This window comes from Crocodylus siamensis, chromosome 7 (assembly GCF_052110815.1).
Source record: "Crocodylus siamensis isolate JL-2025a chromosome 7, ASM5211081v1, whole genome shotgun sequence".
Lineage (NCBI taxonomy): Eukaryota > Metazoa > Chordata > Crocodylia > Crocodylidae > Crocodylus > Crocodylus siamensis.
Window position 1 is genome coordinate 79,140,477 of NC_143401.1, and position 20,006 is coordinate 79,160,482.

Here is a 20,006-nt window from a genome sequence, read left to right on the forward strand (position 1 = left end):
TGTGGGGGGGCACGGTTGCTTCTACCTACCCATTAGCTAAATGGGAAGCGCAGCCAGCCAGGGGGTGCACCAGCGCTCTCAGGGGGTGCCCATGGACCCCCTACGTGGTGCCACTGGTTGCAAACTTTCGGGTACAAATACCCTCCGTGAGGCTGGTGCGTGCTCTTCCTGGACAGAAGAAATAGAGGCCTGAGGGAAACTGAGGAGCCGGCGGGCCAGAGGCAGGCTGCACTTCGGTGCGCTTGCCTCTTAGCGTAAGAGCCCAAGCTGCTTCAGAGGGCCCCTTGCACGGCCCAGTGCTGGCAGGAGTAGAAATGTTAGATGAGAGGGGAATGAATGGTCCCAGGAGGTTTCTTTCAAGTGACTGCTGCACTCGGCCTACAGCAGCCTGTACCTAAGGCCCCCTCGCTGCCTCCCACGCCTGAGGCACAAGCACCTGGGCAGCGCCCCATTGTGACGGGCCAAATGCGAGGGGCGCAGCGCGGGCCGGGCCGGGCCGGGCAGCGCGATGCCGAAGGGGCGGGCGGCCAAGCCGAGCGCGGAGCGGGACGGCGCCTGGGTAAGCGCCCCTCAGCGCCCGCGCCCCGGCCCGGCCCGGCCTGCGCCGCCGGGGCTCGCCCGCTTTGCGTCGCGCCGCCTTGTGTGCGCTGCGCTGGCCCGGGGAAGTTTTGGCGCTTCCTTCCCCCCACTGCTCACAGTGTGCGGCTGAATACATACAAACGCAGGCGAGGAAAACTGGGATTAGGCTGAAAACCCAGTTTCCCAGCCAGAACCTCCCCCCAAACCAAACCAACCGCCTCCCCCGCACCCCAAACCACAGCTCGGGTGGAAAGTTGTGGTCCCCGAGGCCTGGGATAAGGACAGCACGAGGACCGAGGGGAAGAAACCGGACCCTTCAGACCAAATGCCATTTTAGCAGAACTGTAACTGTATTTTTTTGGTAATATGTGCTCAGCTAAAGCTTTGGGAGAAGATGCTTGAAGACTAAGTGCTCCCTGGATAAGCAGGCTCCCAAATGTTACTGCAGCAAATCATTTTTTCACCCAGAAAAGACAGTGGGGACTTTCCATTCCTACTGTTTCTAAGGGAAAAAAAACTTCCAGCTTTTCTAAGTGATCAAGAAGCCAAAAGTGACACAAAACCACTGGGGTTTTTTTACAGGTTCATGAATCTCTCTCAGATTCTACATCTTTAAGTGGAGAGACTGATGGTTATTTGCCTATTTCCCACCAGAACAGGGTGGATTATTTCACTTGGGTCAAATTTTTTAAAATGCAAAGGGTTATTACTAATTACTGTTTGTTGCAGCTGTGAGAGAGCTATGTCATGCATTTTGATTGTGATATTAAATCTCTATTAAATATCTCAAGAAACCTCTGCTCCCTTATAGAAATTTTTTGCAGCATTTTCACCAGCAGAAGGGCAATGAGGTAAAGAACTGAAATGGGCTTTCCAGTGGTTGAGACTGATTAATTACTTCTTATGTCACCATTTTACCACCCACTGTGGTACACACAGTGATGTGTGTTCTGCAGAGATTTAGAAATCAATCTGTAAAGGAACTAATTAGAGAACTCTAGGTTATAGATTGTCTGTACTGTTTAAACTGTTTTTACTTTGCAAAGTCTACAAAGGCCTTTCTCAGATCTTCACAAAATGTCTCTTGTGCACAGAGATTCCAAACTGCCTGAAGTTGTCTTTCTTTTTACCTCCAGTTTCTTTTCTCCCCCACCCCCCTTCAGAAAAATTGCATATTAGATTTCTTTCATCTCTGGGTTACTCTAAATATCAGCACACTCTCACAGTTGAGTGATAAGCACTCCAGCAACACGCATGTAGACACATGCCCATTTGCAAGTGCTTTGCTTCCTCTTGCAAGTTCTAAAAAATGCTACCAACTTTTGGGGGAGCAAATTCCAGGATGTATTCCCAGATGCTCCACAGCCTTTTGAAACCAGAAGTGCACGCCATTTTTGTTCTGATTTTTTGCTCTTTACTATGTGTCTTGTATGCAAGCTAATTAGCTTCACTGTGCTGTTCCTGGTTCAGGAGGTAGCAAACTGGGAGGCCGTTGTCTGACATGAGATCAATTTCTCAGAAGTCCTATTTCAGCAAATTTTCAGGGCTCCCAGGACACAGCCCCCAAACTTGGGGCTGTCCTGGAAAATTCAGGATTGTCAATTGTTTTAGTTCTAAGAACAAGAATCTACAAGCTGAGGAGCTCCTTCTGCAAGGTGCTTAGTGGCCTATACTGTGATCATGCCCTCCTAGAGCAGTAGAAGCATTGGACATAATAAACAACAAATCCTTGCAGCTGTGATGGTGTTAAAGAAACTCTTACAAAATTTACAGTCACTACACACCAACTTTGAGAAAATTCCTGCAGAACTAATAAACAGCTTGTCTCTTACATCCCTACCCACTTTTCCTCAACTATTTTATCTTTCTCCATTAGAAGCCATTCAAGGCAGGCATCATCCTCATCTTTGTATATTGTACAGTGGGACCCAGATTCTGATTGGGGCCTCTAGGTGCTGCTGTAATACAAATAATAAGTTAAAAACTATAATTTTTCACTTTTTTACTGATGCTGATTTGTTTCTTAGTTGATCAAAATGGATATTTTGTGGATCTTTTCTAGTTCCCTCACCCTGGAGTATTACAAAGCCAACCTGAATCCATTACGGGCTCCATGCTAAAACAGGTGCAAAATCCAGAAGAAGCTGAGTCCATTGAGAAGAAATTGCCAGTAGCATACAAAATTCGAGAGCAGGTGAGTTATGAAAATGTCATTGATTTCTGGAACTCCTTGGCATAGGATATTGTTGGGTAAATGCTTACTAAATGATGTGAATAAGAATAGCACTTGCCCTTAGGTTAGTGAATATACAATGTAGTGGCTAGCAGTCTTCATGCTTCTGGGAATAAGATGAGTGATAAGAAATATTTTTTTCTCAAGATATACTGTTTCTCACCTACCATGTCAGATACCCATGGCACCTTCTATGCTAAAGGCCAAACTCCAAATTCAGTTCCAACTTTTTTTGTTATTTGTAACTTTCTAAGACAAATTCCTTATGTGCTGAAATATATTAAATTTGATGTCAGTCTAAAGAGTATATGCAATCTCTGTCTCTCTCTCTCTTTGTCTGCACATTTAGTTGAAATTTGATAAGAATTTTGAACTGTATGTGAGGAAATTAGCAAGGAATTCTGTTTCTTGATAATGGGATTAGTGAAAGATAGACACTTCAAATTCGACATGTTTTATTTTCTAGGATTTTGCTGAGAATTAGAAATGAAACCAAATTCTAAAATAATCAGTGCAGATTTTTTTAAAATTATGAACATTTAAAGTAAGTATTTCACACACACTCTTCATGCACTGATCCTGCAATAGGATCCAGCCATGATGTCCCTTGCTCTCCTTTCCTTAAAACAGCTATAGATATTAAACGCAAATAAGACTAGGAACAAATGTTGCACTTGTCCCTGGACATGTTATATCTTTGTTTGTCCCAGAACAGAAATGTCCAAGGATTGGCATCCTTTTAATTAGGGTTTAATGAGCAGCTGAATGCACTGCCACTTTCTGCCATTGATTCAATGATGCAATCTCAGGATAACTGTTGAGATGCATTTTGTGGTGCCCTGGGATAAACTGTTAGTACTTCTTATCCTGTGAACCTTTTTATTCTGGGATAATGGATGTGGATGTCTGAACAATTGTACTTTGTCCTAGGATAAAATGGATTATCTCAGGGCAAATGTAATGACTGTTTTTAGCCTAATAGGGTTAATGGAGCACTAACCTGGCAATATTTTATAGCCCCAGTACGTTAAACTCTGATGTTTGAGTTGTGTTCACAACATTAACTATGTTTTATTTCTGTTTTCTTTAAGTGTAATTCTTAAGACATTAAACATATATAGTAAACTATTCAATAGGAATGAGGACCAGATTTGTGGTAATAATTGTAATGTTTAGAATGATCTGATTTCCGAGTTCATGAAGGCAAAATATATGGTAATTCATAGCATGATAGAGAAGTAGGGCTGGAGGGGACCTCCAGAGGACATCTAGTCCAGCCCTCTGCTTGAGGCAGGATCATTTCTATCCAAACCATCCTATACACTTCATAATCTAAACTCTACATAAGACTACCATCAGCCCTGACAGCACAGACCTAACACCCTAACCTGCCATAGGTAAAGCAGGGGAACTGTGGCAGCTGATGTCCGGCAGATTCTATGAATGTTGTCAATATATACTCAAGTAACCCTTGGTAGAGGGCTACAGAGGAAGGCAATGCCCCCCGCCCCCCCCCCCCCAGTCCATACCAGTTTGACCATGGGGTAAAAATATTTCCTGACTCCAAATATGGTGATTGGTCTGACTCTGAGTGGAGGGGTAAGGCCCTCTAACCAGGAACCTCTGGTTTTGCTTTCAACAGGAGCACTGACACACCTAAGTCTAAGTCCCCAGATTTGGCTGTAGCCAATACCCAATGCCTCTGGGAAGGTGCTTAAAAACACCCTGACACATACACCAGAAAGGAGGTAGAGGAGGAGGAAGGGGCAAGGGCAACCAATAAAACCCAGAAACATAGGAAATACCCACCTCAGAACATAGGTAAAGGTAAACCTAGATTATCCCTGACCTGTCCAACCTCTTCTTGAACACCTCAAGTGATGGAGAGTCCACAACTTCCCTAAGCAGTCTATTCCACTGTCTCATTGTCAAGTTTAAACTTACTTTGCTGCAACTTCAAGCCATTAGTCCATGTCCTCTTGACAGCAAGAGAGATAAAGTGCCTTCCCTCTTCTTTATGACAACTTGGGTGTAAGGGAAGGGGAGGAGAGGAAACCGTGGCCGTGTGGAATTTAAAAAGATGCAGCAGGCTCATCTGCTGTGTGGGGCCACAGCTGCGGGAGGGCAGGCTGGCCCTCGATTGACAGGGAAAACCCTGTGGAGAGCTGGGGAAGGCACATGACCAAAAAGGGGGCACAGCTTCCACACATACAATCCCATAGCCTGAGCCAGAGGAGGCAGTCTGGCCCTGCATGCTGAAGTGTAAGGGGCTCTTTGAAAGAGATGTCTGCAGCAGATGGACAAGCAGGCACCTGAGCTGTTCCCTGGAGCCATCCAGGGGGAACTAAGGGAAGCTCATAGCCTGAATGAGGCAACAGGGCAGAGCTGGGTAAGCTTTTAGTTGGGGCCAGTGTCTTGTATTCTATCATATCAAGTTTTTTTCCTCCCAAGTTGCCTATCACCTTGACATCCTCTGCCAATTCTTCCCTGTTGGTCAGGTCTGAGATAGAAGAACTTCTAGTTGTATCCTTCACTTTCTGAAACAGAAAGTTGTCCTCCACACAAGTTAGGAACAAGCTTGACATTGTATGTTTGACTGCATTGTTCTTCCAGCAGATGTCCAGAAAAATTAAGTCGCCCATCAGTACCATCCCATAGCTTTTGGATAGATTTGTCACCTGCTTGAAGAGTTCCTGATTCATCTACTTTTCCTGATGTGGTACCCTATAATAAATCTCCACCATTATACTGTAGCTTCATTTTGCAGTCTTCTTCCTCCTAACCAGGGAAGAAGTGTATGTGTTTTTGACATACAAGACAACACCAACACATTTTCTCCCAACCCTGTCCATCTGAAACAGCATAACCCTTGATGTTGATATTTCAGTCATAAAAACTGTCCCACCAGGTCTCTGTGATGCCAAGCAGGTCATCTTTTTTCACAGGCTGCAGCTTCCAGAACATCTCGTTTATTCCCCATACTTCTACATTTTTATACATGCATTGAACATATTTTGCATTTTGACCTATAAGCCTCCCTTTTGCACCGCTTGTTGTAGTTCTGTAGCTCTCTGGCCATTTCCCAGAGTTGCTTCTTGAGTCCTTTCCCCTCTGGACTGTGTGCTGGGTCACTGGAGGGTTTTGATCACCATCTCCCGTGGAACCTAGTTAAACCCCTCCTTACTAGGTTGGCCAGACAATGCCCAAAGATACTCTTCCCTATTTTCTTCAGATGGATCCCATCTCTTGATATCAGTCTTCTTCCCAAGAACATCTGCCTGTTGTAAAAGAAGCCAAATCCGTCACATCAACACCACCATCTCAGCTACATGTCCAATTCTAGCTACACATCCATGTTCACAATGGTCTCTGCCTGGACCCTTGCCTTCCACAGGAAGAATTAATGACAGCACTACCACTGATGCACCAAGCTCCTTAATTTTCCTGGCAAGAACCTCATAGTCACCTTTGATCTATTCGGTGTAATTCTCAGACGTATCATTAGTGCCTACATTAACAAACAGGAAAGTGTAGTGGTCTGATGGATGATGAGCTTTGGCAGTCTTTCTGTGACATCCTGAATTTGGGCTCCACAGAGGCAGCACACTGCCTGGGCTTCCAAATCTGGATGACAAATTGATGCTTCTGTCCTCCCAGAGAAGGTCACCAACCACCACCACTCTTCCTTCTTGGTGTAGTGATCCTGGAGGCCCTGGCCTTGGGGCCTGGCATTTCCTGCTCTCTAGGCTGCTGCCTCCTCTGCCTCATGCCTGCAGATGTCCTCTCCTCTGTCTTTTCCTCAGCAGTTCCACCACAAAGTGCTTGAAAGCAGTTGCTGACTTCAAGCAGTTGCTCTTCAATTCTGTGGACCCTCCTTCTTTGAGCAGTCACATGTTGCCACTTCTCATTGCCGCTTGGCCTCTCCAGTACCAGCCTCTCATAACTCTTTTCAGTGTAATCTTCCTGGTCCTTGATGCAATGCAGCATGATTACCCGTGCTTCCAACCCTTGAGTCTTCTCCTCCAGGGAAGACACCAGCTTACACCTGGTGCAAATGCAGTGCTCATGACCCTCTGGGAGGTAGACAAACATGGCACTTTCCACACAGGTCACAACACCTGGCCCAGGATCCATTTGTGCATTTTCTGCCACCTAGAGAACACCTATGCTGTAATGAGATTTAAAAAAAGGCAAGGGCAAGGGGCAAAAAACCCCCCAAAACACCACAACAACCTGCCATGGGGGTGGGGGGGGAGGCTCTAGCACCAATCAGCCACCTTAAAGTCACTAGAAAAAAGCTTCTTCAAGTCCCACACCTCGGCTGCTTATCCCAAAGCAACTGCTGTCTACTCAGCTTATTGAGTTTTTTTCAATATTGTTAATATAGACTGCTATTAATATATGGTAAATTTCATTTTAACATGATGTCATTACAGAACAAAAGGGACTTAATGAATTCATAGAGGGATAGACTTGGAAATCTTTGTACCTTTGCTAGACCAAATTTACACAAGGGGCACATCTACACAAGATCCTTTACTGCACAGTAGAGCTAATTACTGTGTAGTAAGTGTCACTGTCTACATGTAATGACCCTTACTGCACAGTAATTTCCTTTACTTAGCAGTTAATTTGCTACCTGCAAATGCAAGTAGCAAATTAACTGCTGAATAAATACTGTGCAGCACAGCACGTGTAGAACACTGACCAGGACCAAATTTGCTCCCAGTCTGCTGCGCAGCAGGGCGTGCAAGATTGCTTCCTGTCCCTGGGCGCTGCCTGTTACTGGAGTGGGCCCCATCACCAGAGCCCAGGCAGGGACAATGTCCCCCTGCCCTTGCAGCAGGAAGCTCTGAGCCCCAGCTTCTTCCAGCCTCCACTCTGCAATCGTGGAGCCAGGGCTGGAACACGCTTCCAGCTCCCTGCTCCGCAATCACAGAGCAGCAGGTGGGAGCTCCCTGCATGAAGAGAGTTCCCTGCCCAGCCTGGAGCTGACTGGAGCCTGCCCCTGATTGGGGGAAGTTCCCAGCTGGCCTTGGGATACATGGGGAACTCTGCATGTATAGCCTGGAGTTGGCTAGGGACTGTCCTGTTTTGGGGAGTTCCCAGCCAGCTCCGGGCTGCACATGCAGGCTTCCCCACACAGCAGGGGCTGACTGGGAACTGTTCCAGTCAGGGGCAGATCCCAGCCCCACTGCTTTTTCTCAGCCCTATGCCTGGATTGGGCGAACAAGGCGGGGGCTTGGAAATAGCTGCAGGGGAGAGGCAGGTCCCAGCCCCATGCCCTGATCCACTAGTGGGGCAGCTAGCCACAAGCCCCCATCTGGGCAGGGGAGATTCTGGTTCTCTGTGTTTGTGCACATGTAGTTCTGTGTGTATGTCTGTGTGTGTATGATTCTCTGTGTGCATGTGTATGTGTCTGGTTTTCTCTCTGCTCTCCTTTCTCTCTCGCTCGCTCTTCTCTTTTTACTTTCTCTTTCCCTCTTTCTTTCTCTCCTCTTTCTCTTATTTCTCTCTTCTCTCTCTCTCTCACTGCAATATATTTAACAAAAAAGGAATACACAAAAACAAAGGCAACATTTATAATTATTAAATATATTAATAAGCAGTGTGTCCTGCCATGTACCGCCTCCCCCTCACCCCCCTGCCCTCATTTTGTTTTTCTGGCATGCCATCACTCCAGCACCTTCCAAGGTAGACCTTGTGGTTTTTTCGGCACTCCAGCCAAAATGCATTGCCTGCCCCGGCCTAGAGCTTCCCCTGGTTGCTGCGGAGGGCCAGCGCAGGGCCAGAAGGGTTGGGAACAGACTGCTGCCATGAGCAGCAAATCTGCTTCCACATCCCCGCATGTGTAGCTGCCTGCCTAAGCGGGGTTTACTGTAGAGTAAAACACTCTAGAGTAAAGCTACCCCACAGCATTTGCATATGTAGATGCACTCAAGGTAAAGGTAACAAAATCTGTACTCTACATAGCAAACTGAACTCCATTTCTGGAACTCAGGATGTCTTACACCCAGATCTCTGGCCCCCAGAAAAAGGTGAACTCAGTCTCCATTTCAAAAAAGCTAAATGTCCTGATTTTACTGGATTCCATCGTTTGGGTTTACCCAGCATATTTGTTTGGTGGTTGGCATTCTAAAACAAAGTGGACAGTGTGGCTCCTACTGTAGGTTGACATTTCTTCTCTTCTAGTTAACAACTGTGTATCTGTTCTGATGTTTTCTCTCAATGGCCCTGTGTTGGTAGTATCTTTGTAGTACTTCTGTAATGGCATTAGATCAGAAGCCATTCTTTACCTTATTTGCACTGATTTAAAACTGAAGTAACTTTGCTAACCTCAGTGTAACCGAAAGAAGAATTTGACTAAAAGGGAGAAGTTAGGAGGCGAGTTTAGGAGCAGAGTAGAGGGTTGTAGTGCATTATGTGGATTTTCATCTTTGTCTGAGGAATCTGACTCTAATCATTGTTAGTGTCTTTTTACATATTACACCAGACGCATCTACATGAGACACTTTACTGTGCTGTAGAGCTAATCACTGTGCAGTAAGTATCTGCATCTACACGTGCAGACACTTACTGTGCAGTAATTGGCTCTAATTGTGAGTAAATTTGCTATCTGCAAATGAAAGTAGCAAATTTACTCGTGACTCATAACCGCACAGTAGCACACATGTAAAGTCCTGACCAGGAGCAAATGTGTTCCCAGGCAGCAGGGGATGGGAGATTGCTTCCTGCCTCCAGGAGCTGCCTGCTGCCAGGGCATAAGGACAATATCCCCCTGTCTGGCAGCAGGGAGCTCCCAGCGCCAGCTCCATGATTGTGGGGCTGCTGCTGGGAGATCCTTATCTCCCAGCCCAAGTGTTGTGGTCATGGACCTGGGCTAGGAGAGCTTTATCTCCTTGTGCTGCCACTAATTGTCCTTGGGGAATGCTTGTGCCATGTGTGCTGTGCTGCTGTGGCAAATTACCCTGGGTGGGATAGGAAAAGCTGTGGCCAGCAATGTGCTGGCCCCAGCAGCCTTAACTGGGGCTCTTTGGGCCTTCTGGGGCTGCAGCAGCAGCTATCCTACTGTGGCTCCAGCCAGCCAGGCTCTGGCTTTGGGCAGTGCATGTTGCTGTCACATGCAACGCTCGCATTTTTTTCCCCTCTGGACCCTTGCAGCATGGAGAACAACTGAATGTGCGGTATATACCGCGCTTGTCAGGACACAGCCTGCATATGTAGGTGCCTGCCTGGGTCAGTTTAGTAGAGTAATTTACTCTAAAGTAAACTGATCCCATGTTATTTGCATGTGTAAACATGCCCACTGTGAACCACACAAATGCTGATTGGTTTAGCACTAGCTTGCAGTCACACCTTCAGTTTGAGCAGCACGCCTGTGGGAAGGAGCCACATCTTAATGGAACAGGAGCTGGATTATGCAGATCAAGAGAGAATCTTGCTCTGGAGTGGCTTAACTTTGAGCTGCATATTGAGTGTTTTAAACTACTTAAAGGTGTTAATGTGCAGACAATCCAGGGTTTAATCCAGGAGCCACCCAGAATTAAAGTGTAGCAAGTCCCTTAGCAAAAAATTACCAGGGTAGACAGACTTGGTAGTACATGGACACAGCTGGGTGCCCAAGGGCCAGCTGGGTGTCCAAGGTGGCTGCCCAGTTTGCCCTGCCCTAGTTATGTCTCTGGACAGACCTTTGATCTGTACTGGTATGGCATTTCCTATGCTATTATCACCTCTGCTTAGTCTGTGTAGCTGTTCTCACTATTAACGAAGGCCCTATCCCCCATATATGATGAATTAGAACAATTTTAGTAAAAAGAGAATGAATGTCAACCGAAGGAGTAAGAAGACATTGTAGAGAGACTAGAATGCAATGTCAATAAAAACACAGCTTCAGAAAGTTTGTTTTGTTTTGACTTCTTAAAAAACTGCTGATGAAGACTGCTGGAAGCTCACTACGTGTGAAGCTGACTGTCTCTAATCTCCCTATGTGAAGGAACTCCCTGGCTGTGAGGTTAATTAATTTTCTGAAGCATACAGTACTTTCTTAGATTATATTACCTCATTGTACTTTCTTTACTATAGATTTAAACCCCTTTTACTATAGCTGTTCCTGCTTATTTAATTTCTTCAGTAACTTCAACAGACAATATTCAATCAATACTTCTTTTATTTTTCACTTTTTCTTCAGCAATTAAGAACTATAAATAAACTCACTGCTAATGTGTAAGTGACTGGGCACTTAAGTAGTAGGTCAAGAGACATAGGGTGCGTATCCTACAAGTTTATATATATGCAAGTAGTTACACTGAACTCTAACTCTGGTGCATAAGTGTTCACAAAATTGGGACCTAAATGAATATTGATCCCATGGCTGATCAATATTTTTATTAATATATTCTACTTATGAAATTTCCAGTGATTTCCCTAGGAATTCACTGCATGGAGTAGCTAAAGAATTGGGCCCTTGAAAAACTAGTACAGCTCCATAATTAACAAAAACACACATGGCCACAGTCCAGCTAAGACTGGGTGAGAAATCATGTGAAGATTAGGCACACAGCACAAGGCTGAACAATATTTATCAAGTGCACCTTTAGTCGTGACCTAAGCAATGATCCTGCAACTAATTCCTTGCAATCAGATCCTTACCTCTCCATGGTTGTACTTGCAGGGTCAGGCCCTAAACGTATTTTTCTTTACAACTGATTTTGATTTTCTTTTATAAACCACAGTTTATTTGAAATCACTTTTTATCTTATGCCACAGTAAAACTAGTTACACCATATGGCAGTGAAGACTCATAGAAATAACTTGGAATATTCATGCCACAATATTAAATCTAAAAATCATTAGAGCAGTTGCAAGAACAGAAAGTTACTAACACAAAACAGAAAGATGGTGTATGGAGAAGCAGAAACGAGGTATCTAGTAGTTGAGAACGTTTTTAGAGTTTCATATTTTAGCCATTTTATGTATACTAAAATGTCATTCAACACACTTTTAAAATAAATTACATCTGTTAACTATTTTTACAAGTATTTAAATATATATACACACACACACATGCATTTTCAGATCCCTTTTTGATTTGTAAATTTTAATTTTACAAAATTTAGTGAAGTACATTTAAAAGTAAGATTAAAAAGTAGTTCTGTGCCTAATGCCTTTTCTTCCCATCACAGAAGGTTACCAGATCGTATTCAATAAATAAATCACAGATAAATTAAATGTTGAGTACCCTTTTGTAGTTCAATTTTAATTAGTTTTGGGTTCAGTAGTGAGTCATACAAAATGCTTTGACATTTCTCTTAATATTTTGGTACTCGTTTTTTCTAATGTGGAAGTTTACATTTATCTTTAATCGTGCATATTCAACAAGTGATTGGAATATTAAATTCTTTTGAAAAAGTTTACTGATGAAGATTTAATAAATAAAAGTACCTCTATTAATTGTTTCATTTTTTGAAGGGTGCATCTACACATTCATTAATGTGCAGTGCCTACTGGACATTAAATTTAGTACTTGTATAATCAAGTCCTAAATCAATGCGTAGTAGTCTGCCATACTGCGCATTAGCATGATCACGTTTTTTGTGTGACATTTAATGCACAGTAGACTAACACTACTTTGCATTTGCACACTTTTTTCTGTGTGCACTAATGAACAGTACAATTAGTCTACTGTGCATCAAACATCTCGTGTAGATGCACCTAGAACATGAGAACTGTTTGCAGCACATGTGGGAAAAGTATCTTAAAACTCATCGTCTTCCCTTTTGTTTCCTTTTTTTCAGCAAGCGGTAAACAGCTTCCCATTTTCATCTCATGACAACAAACATTGTTTACAGAATGGAGGGGAGTACTTTGATTTTGTAAGTATCCAAAAATTAAAAAGTTCACTTCTCTCAACTTGTCCATTATTTAAAGGCATCATTTTTTTCTCTTACTTGCAAGCATCAGGGATCCTTAAAAAAAAGGGATGAAAGAAAATTAACAGAAGTAGCAATACTGCATGCACAAATTATTGACATTAGGATATATCTTCCTATATGTAATAACATGTGAACATATCTTCACAGACCCACCTAACTAATCTTTTATAAGTGTCTGGAATACTCATGTAGAATCTGGCAAGACTGATACAGACATGCTGGATTTCTTTTGGAACCTAACAATTCAGACCATGGCAGTTTCTCTTATTCCACAGACAGATGGATTGGCCACCTGCAAAAGTATTATTATATTGATTTTTTTAAAAAAAATCTGGATGCATTGAGTGCTTGGTGTGTGATGGCTTTGCATACTCTTCTGTTGATACATTTGTAATTTTTTCCTTTTGTGTATGCATAGGTGGCTCTTCTACCAGAATTTGGTCTTTAGTCAGGGGTACAGGCCTTATGAAATGAACTTACTCAGCTTGAATTTCAAAATACAATTAATTATTTTAAATGTCATTAGTAATTTTGGGTCTCAAATTTGAGCACCACAAAGGGGCCTGATTTTCAGAAAAAGCATATACCTGCCTCCTAAAAGTCAGACCTTTTCATCTCAACTTGGGCACTCAAATCATTTGTCATTTTGTAAGCCAGTAGAAATAATAATTATATAATAATAAAAAAGCCATTCCATGTTTTGAAAACAGGAGCAATGACATAAGGAACACTTAATTCCTCAGCTACAGTTACATCAAAATTACTGAAACTAAACTTAACTTTTAGGCTTTGTAGTATCACAGTCTGCCCTAAAGCTGTGATCTCTGTATTTCTCTGCAGCAAATCGAACATTCTGGATTTCTGAAACAGCCATTCTTACACTTCTGTGTATGTAAAAATCATCCTTCCTTCCAAAAGTTAGAGTGAATGGTCTTTTTTTAAGGGAATTATGGAGGGACTGTGGAAAACACTATCTAACCCCCAGCCTGTATGCAAGCTTCTGGACTGTAACACCGCCTCTCCATAGCTTCACCATATCCATTATTGCAGTATTCAGCCTGGGACAAATGCTGATGTCTTTCTTTCTTAAGTCCTGGGCCTGCATAAGTACTGATCAGCGGGTCTCAGGCGTAATCATCTTACTCCCCTCTTTGCTTGCTTATGTGAAGCTTGAGAGAAGCCTACTGCTGCACTGAACAAGGGGAATAGAGGCCTTCCTATCCTCGGTTTACTGAACTGAAAAATCACAAAAATTGGTTTAATTTAAATTTTCTGTTTTTCCTCATGAATACAAAAAACCCCTCTGAAAATATTAATTTTGTTCTACATGAAATGTCTTTTGACTCAAAACAAAATGTTTCCTTTTCATGAAATGAGAAAGCGAAGGAAATGATTCTCAAAAATAGTGAAGGAAGTCCTTCTCTTGTCCAGTGGTTCAGTGCTTATCGCACTTACCAGAGATGTGAAAATCAGATTCTATGGACTTCCAAAGTAAAGAACACGTTTGAAGATTTTAGTTTCATACTCTGTCTCCATTTCCTAACATGGAGAACAGAAATAACAATATTTACTCATCTGCCCCACAGTGTTGAAAAAGTGAATGTAGCTAATGCTTGTACTTCACTTTGAATATATAAAGGAATGCAAAGTATTATTTTACACATAATAAATTTAAAAAGTTAACCTATTTATCTGAAGTTTTCCTTTGTGCTATAGTATAGTTCATTTTGCTACCAGAAACATGTATATAGGTAGACCAGGAAATAATATTTGCAACTTTATCACTTGCTGCAGACCAGCTTAATTCTTAGAATCATGTTTGTCAGGTTCTTTATTTTCTCTGTGAGGAAATAGCATTTTTTTCCTTTAATTTACCCATTTTATTAGTAAAACCAAGGTCCTCAAAGGTAAATTAATTTTCATCAATTTTTCTTTGATATTTTTTCCAGGGTTTAGGACGAAAGAAGGTTAAACCTGAAAGAAGTCAGCAGAAGTCAGAAAATTTCTTTCTATGGGCACATGAGTCCATTCCTAGTAGTAATGATGGCTTCAGCATTTATCAAACATCATTCACAGGGGACCAAAATACTGAGCGCCCTTTTTGTAGGCGTTATCCGAAACAGCACTTGGAAAGATGTTGGATTGATAAGCCCATTCGTGAGAATGAAAAACAAATGTAGTTAAGCAAGCATATTCATTACAAAACTCTTGTATGGTGTCTGCTGACTCTAATCAATGGCCTTTCTCTTAGTTTGAACTCTTACCATTCAGACATAACAGAGTAAATGTAATATTGCAAAATAGATCTTGCAGCACTTGCCAAACAGTTTTGATTTACAGCAAAAACTGTGTTAACCGGCACTTTATTAGCCGGAAAACTCTACTAACCAGCATCTGAGGGACGCAGCAAAAGTGAAACCGGAAGTATCAGTTCCGGGGGACTTCTGGCTTCACTGCCACAACCCGAGCTGTTCTTTGTCACTTCTTTGGCCCACAGCCCAGGGCAAATAAGCCTACGTGGGGCAAAGCAGCCGGCATGGGACCCCCCTCCCTGTCCATGGGTGCTGAGCACCTGCTCATTCTTTTCAGTAGGTGCTTGAACCCTGGAGCACACACAGAGTTGGTGCCTATGTGTGCTATCCAGCCTGCAGGGCTTCCCCCCAGGTCCAAAAATTTGTCACAGGGAAGCAGTGGCATCTAATTGTTGCTGTTCTGCTGTCAAATTTCCAGAGCTGGAAGGAGTCCCATGGGCCAGATAGCATGGCTTTGTGCACTAGATGCGGCTGATCTGGGAAGCCTGGAGGTGCACTGGGCTAAGTGGAGCAGTGTGGGACAGTGGGACAGCTTGGAGGCACACAGGGCTGAGCAAGGTGGTATGAAGCCAAGCAGTGCTTGGATGAGCAGGACAACACAGAGGTACACAGGGCAGCATGAGACCGAGTACAGCTGCGCTGGATCCAACTGTGACATTGGTAGGGCCCAATCCTGCAGGGTGCTCAGGACCCAGTCCAGCCTGTAGACTATCCTGCTTCATTTATTTGGCCCATGGAGCCAAAAGATTGAGCACCACTTGTGTAGTTTATCACAGTTTTAAACTAAAGCAAGTATCTCAAAAAGTGTCTACAAATAAACTCGCTGCCATGCAGATTAAAGTGGAATGGGGAAATAAACATACATTTCTAGGATAGGTTGACTGGACTAGCAAAGAAACAACATGAAATCCAAACACTTTGAATCTAATGAGCTGCAAAGAAGCAGCAAGAGTTAGCTTAAATATGTCAAAATTATATATTCCTTTCACTGTGTAGATATATCTTTTTTCCACTAACTTACATACAATAGATGACCTCCTCATGTCACATCAAACTATATTATATTGGAGGATTTCCAAAAACATAGTAATCTTATGAGCACATGCTAAAATAATAAATAATTATTTTATTTATGAAGTGCCCCCTACCAGAGGTCTCGGGGTTTTGCACAACATTTTGAAACAAAAAACATCATTAAACAATAAGAAAACAGATTAAAAGCCAAGTTACATAGTGTTATTAGAAAATTATTTTTTATTTCAAAGTGAACAGAACCAGCCTGACAGCTCTAAAATGAGATTTTTCCATAGTTTTAGACAATGATTTCATCTCCAAACTGATTCAAAACCAAAATACGTGCCAATCACATGGTATGTGAAGTACCCCATGCGGCTCAGCATACTCAAGAGGGCAATCTTGGACCTCCACCAGAAGGAAGAAACACATTCTTGCTACATTTGTAATGTTGATCTGGGGTTTAATATTACAGATGAATACAGTGAAATAAGGCTTTCTGGTTTGTTACGCTTTTCAACCGCAATAGGAAGATTACAGATTTATTTCTCTTCTAATTTTTTTTTCTTGCTTAAACTGTGACTCAGAGTTACACTTAGAAGTTCAGGATTAGTTTAGTTATAGATTCACAACCAAATTTCAGTAAAGACTGTAGGGGAAAAAACAAGAATACATGAAATCTCTATCCAAGGTGGAATATACAGTGCATTAGCTAGACCGAATGAAAGAGATGACTCCCCAATATCTCAAATCCATGTCTTCTCTAAAACAAATATGAGACAAAATACAATATTTAATTTTTAAACTCTAATCAGAAATCCCATGTATTAGAACTTAATGGTCCTCTTGTGCACTCTGGATTAGGTCATGAATCTCATCACAGTGATTTCTCCGACGATGAGGTGCTTCAATCAGAAGCATATGGAGTAGTTTGTATTATGAGGTGTTTTTTTCCCTTTGGAGGGAGTTGTTTGCTCCAACTGCTAGTTCAGAGAGTGCTCAGGAAAGCACTGCCATCTGACAGTTAATAAGGATTAGCTGAGCATAGTTAGGCTTAACAACATGAAGAAAGACTGGGTCAGGGCAATCTTCTGATTAGTCCAGGAAAACTTACAGAGTGATTTGGGTATTGACTGGTATTGCTGCTTCTGTGACAGAGCACCAAATTTTAAGGCTTTGGAAGTGATGTATTGATACAAAAATAGCAATACACAATCAGGATATTTTCTTAGTACAAATACAAAATATATGCAAGTCCTGTGTCTTTGAAGAGCATTGGTAATTAACTGTACATAGCTAACATCCTTGTTGTAAAAACATTCAGTGCACAATTGCTGCCTGCCTCAACAAGCAGCAGAGTTGGCTATCTGCTCCTTTCTAGGGCCTTGCAACATTTTAGGGGCTTGTCCAAGCATAGAAATTGGGTTTTGCTAAACTAGTACAGCTCCAATAGGCAGCACCTTTATATAATTTTAAAATCAGTTCTAGTTCCTGAAACTTACTGATACAAAATACTTGATAAGCCAGATTTAAAGTGAAAAGAGGGTGTTTACTCATGAAATGGTGCCATGTTAACTAAATTCAGATGAAGCTATACTTCTGTGTTTATACCAGACTCAGGTTTCTCTCCCCTTTTTTTCTCATTTTGCCTAGTTGGTGAACTTCACACCCGCAAGAAACTCTCAAAGCTCTTTCTGTGGCACCAAATAGCCTTCACAGGCATGCTGGACATTATCTTTCCCCCGTGTGACTGCTTATGCTTCACAATACGGTGTTATAACCTGCAAGGTCATCTTAACAAGGTCAGTGACCATGCATAGGTTACAACCTCTTTTTGTATAATAGTATATGGGGCTGCCTTCACTACATTGAGGGTTGAGTTGTAACTAGTGTGTTGCTCCTAACCTATCTCCTGTCTACAGGTTTGTTGCTTAAGTGGTGCTTTGATATTACACTGGAGGACAGTTGATGCTAGAGCTGGTCAATTCAGTGGAGATAAAACAGCTTGAATTACAACTCATCAGCTGCTAATTTACTCACCCTGTTCTGATAATCAAATCATTCTGCATACCATAAATATTGTTTCACAGCATAGTCATTCAAATTAATCTGGAGACTAGCTTAAGTGAAATAACTTGAGCTTGCTCATGCAGTGAGGGCAAGCCTTATTTGTTCTGGAGTTCATGTTCAGTGAAGTTGTGTGGTAGGACGGCTACCAGAAACATACCTGTTGCACAATTTTAATTATGTCAGTAGAGTTAAAAAAGTACAGTCCCTCTAATCCAGCTGTGGGAAAGAATTTATACTAATGCCAAGACTCTCTATACTGGTGTACTGCATTATATTAGAAGGGCTGTGAAAATAACTTCTGATTTTTTTTAAAAAGCCCATCCCTAACTGTTACACTGGTACAACTTCTGGGTGTAGGTCAGGCCTTGGGCCAAATTGATTTTTATTTTAGTAAAATCAGAATTCCTGCAAAAAGCCATAATCCCAAAGTATATTTTTGTGTTTAAACCTGAGTTTCCTGGTGGCATTCTCTTGCTCATCCCTCCCTCCCTCTACCTGCTATAGTATGGCTAAACATGGAAAACTATTCTTCCATAGAGCACAGAAGGATCATATACAGCTGCCTCATCCCAGATTTCTTGTTTTATGCTAGCCTCCCCCACAAAGTATTAAAATAATGAGCTGTTAAAACACTTTATCTCTAGAATATCTAATTAAAGGAAAGTGTATTCAGCAGGGAAGTAATCCTAACTGACCTTAATTTGGAAGCATGGCAGTTGTGGGTGTGAGTAAACCATTAAAAACATTCAATTTATGATTCAATCAGGCAGCTGCATAATGGTTATGAAAAGTCAGCAGGTTGTCAACTCCTTCTCCTGATCCATCTTTTTTCTGAGTTTGTTGTACCGCAGTTGCATAGATTTGCAAGTGAAATTTCAAGAATTATTACAAAGAAATCTGATGTCTGGGACCTGAAATTAAAAAAAAGCTCCAGCTGCAGTGGTTTGTCCACAGGATGAATTCCAGCCCAGTGTAGAAAGGTCCTTAGGGCCCTGGTTGCTGTATAGGTCCATAAGGTGAAATCAACTGTACTATTTGTGCAGAAAGTGGAAAATGGACAAGGTAAATCAACCTGCAGGGTTTTTTCATAGTGACTCAGTTTTCAACATTCCCCAAGGGTCTAATGTTTTTCTTCTTGCAAGCCAAGAAGCCACCTCAGTCTTGACAGAACTGAACAGCTCTGTACACAGCTCATGCTTAGGCCTGCTCATGACCACATCCATAAACTAGCTGTTCCTTGGCCCATGTTACCTGACAGCCTTAATTTAGGAATTGTGCTCCGAGCATGTTTCACAGATCTAGTGCCGCACAAAACGTAGAAGGAAAAAGAGGCACTGCCACCTTTTTGTATAAAAAGATGATTAATTAGAGTATGCACACAGGGTGCAGGAGGTCTGAGTTCTATGTTCTTTTCAGCCTAGGGAAGTTCAAACCTACATCTTCCACAGGAGGGTCCTAATCACTCGGCAGCTGCATTAGACTCCTGGGGAACCTGGGCAGAGACATGTGCCCCTTCCATCTGCGCTAACATAGCTTGATGGAGCTCCAGCCAATTGTCCTGGTTATTCAGCCATGAAACCAGCTTTGCCACCAGGGTGTAGGAAATTCTATAGTGGTGTTACATGGGCTGTTTTACTCTGCCTGGATTACTTGAACATTTGTTGGGCTAGCAGGAAAGTGTGTGTGTGTGTGTCCATCCAGCCATGTGCAAAACTAAGTGTGACTTTACAGCCAGATGATTAGGGTATTCAGATGGGAGAGGGAAGTCCTAGGTTCCAGCCCAAGGGAGTCATACTTACATTTGTGCTTTCTCTTTTGCCCCATCAATATTGAAGTATTGAAGTATAAAAATGGAACAGATCAACA

At 42.4% G+C, this 20,006-nt stretch overlaps 1 protein-coding gene across 1 annotated transcript; it reads left to right on the forward strand.

Moving 5' to 3' along the window:
• Window positions 1–413: 413 nt before the first annotated feature.
• On the forward strand, window positions 414–16,457 carry TEX36 (testis expressed 36). Its single transcript, XM_090058016.1, has 4 exons — window positions 414–559; window positions 2,642–2,773; window positions 12,607–12,684; window positions 14,694–16,457. Exons 1-4 carry the CDS (start codon window positions 509–511, stop codon window positions 14,922–14,924), a joined length of 492 nt encoding a protein of 163 aa, XP_089914142.1. The 5' UTR covers window positions 414–508; the 3' UTR covers window positions 14,925–16,457.
• Window positions 16,458–20,006: the final 3,549 nt, after the last annotated feature.

Coding starts and splice junctions, on each gene's coding strand:
- TEX36 (XM_090058016.1), top strand. CDS start 509: ATGCCGAAGGGGCGGGCGGCCAAGCCGAGCGCGGAGCGGGACGGCGCC. Junction 560..2,641: donor CGGAGCGGGACGGCGCCTGG/GTAAGCGCCCCT, acceptor GATCTTTTCTAG/TTCCCTCACCCTGGAGTATT. Junction 12,685..14,693: donor GAGGGGAGTACTTTGATTTT/GTAAGTATCCAA, acceptor TATTTTTTCCAG/GGTTTAGGACGAAAGAAGGT.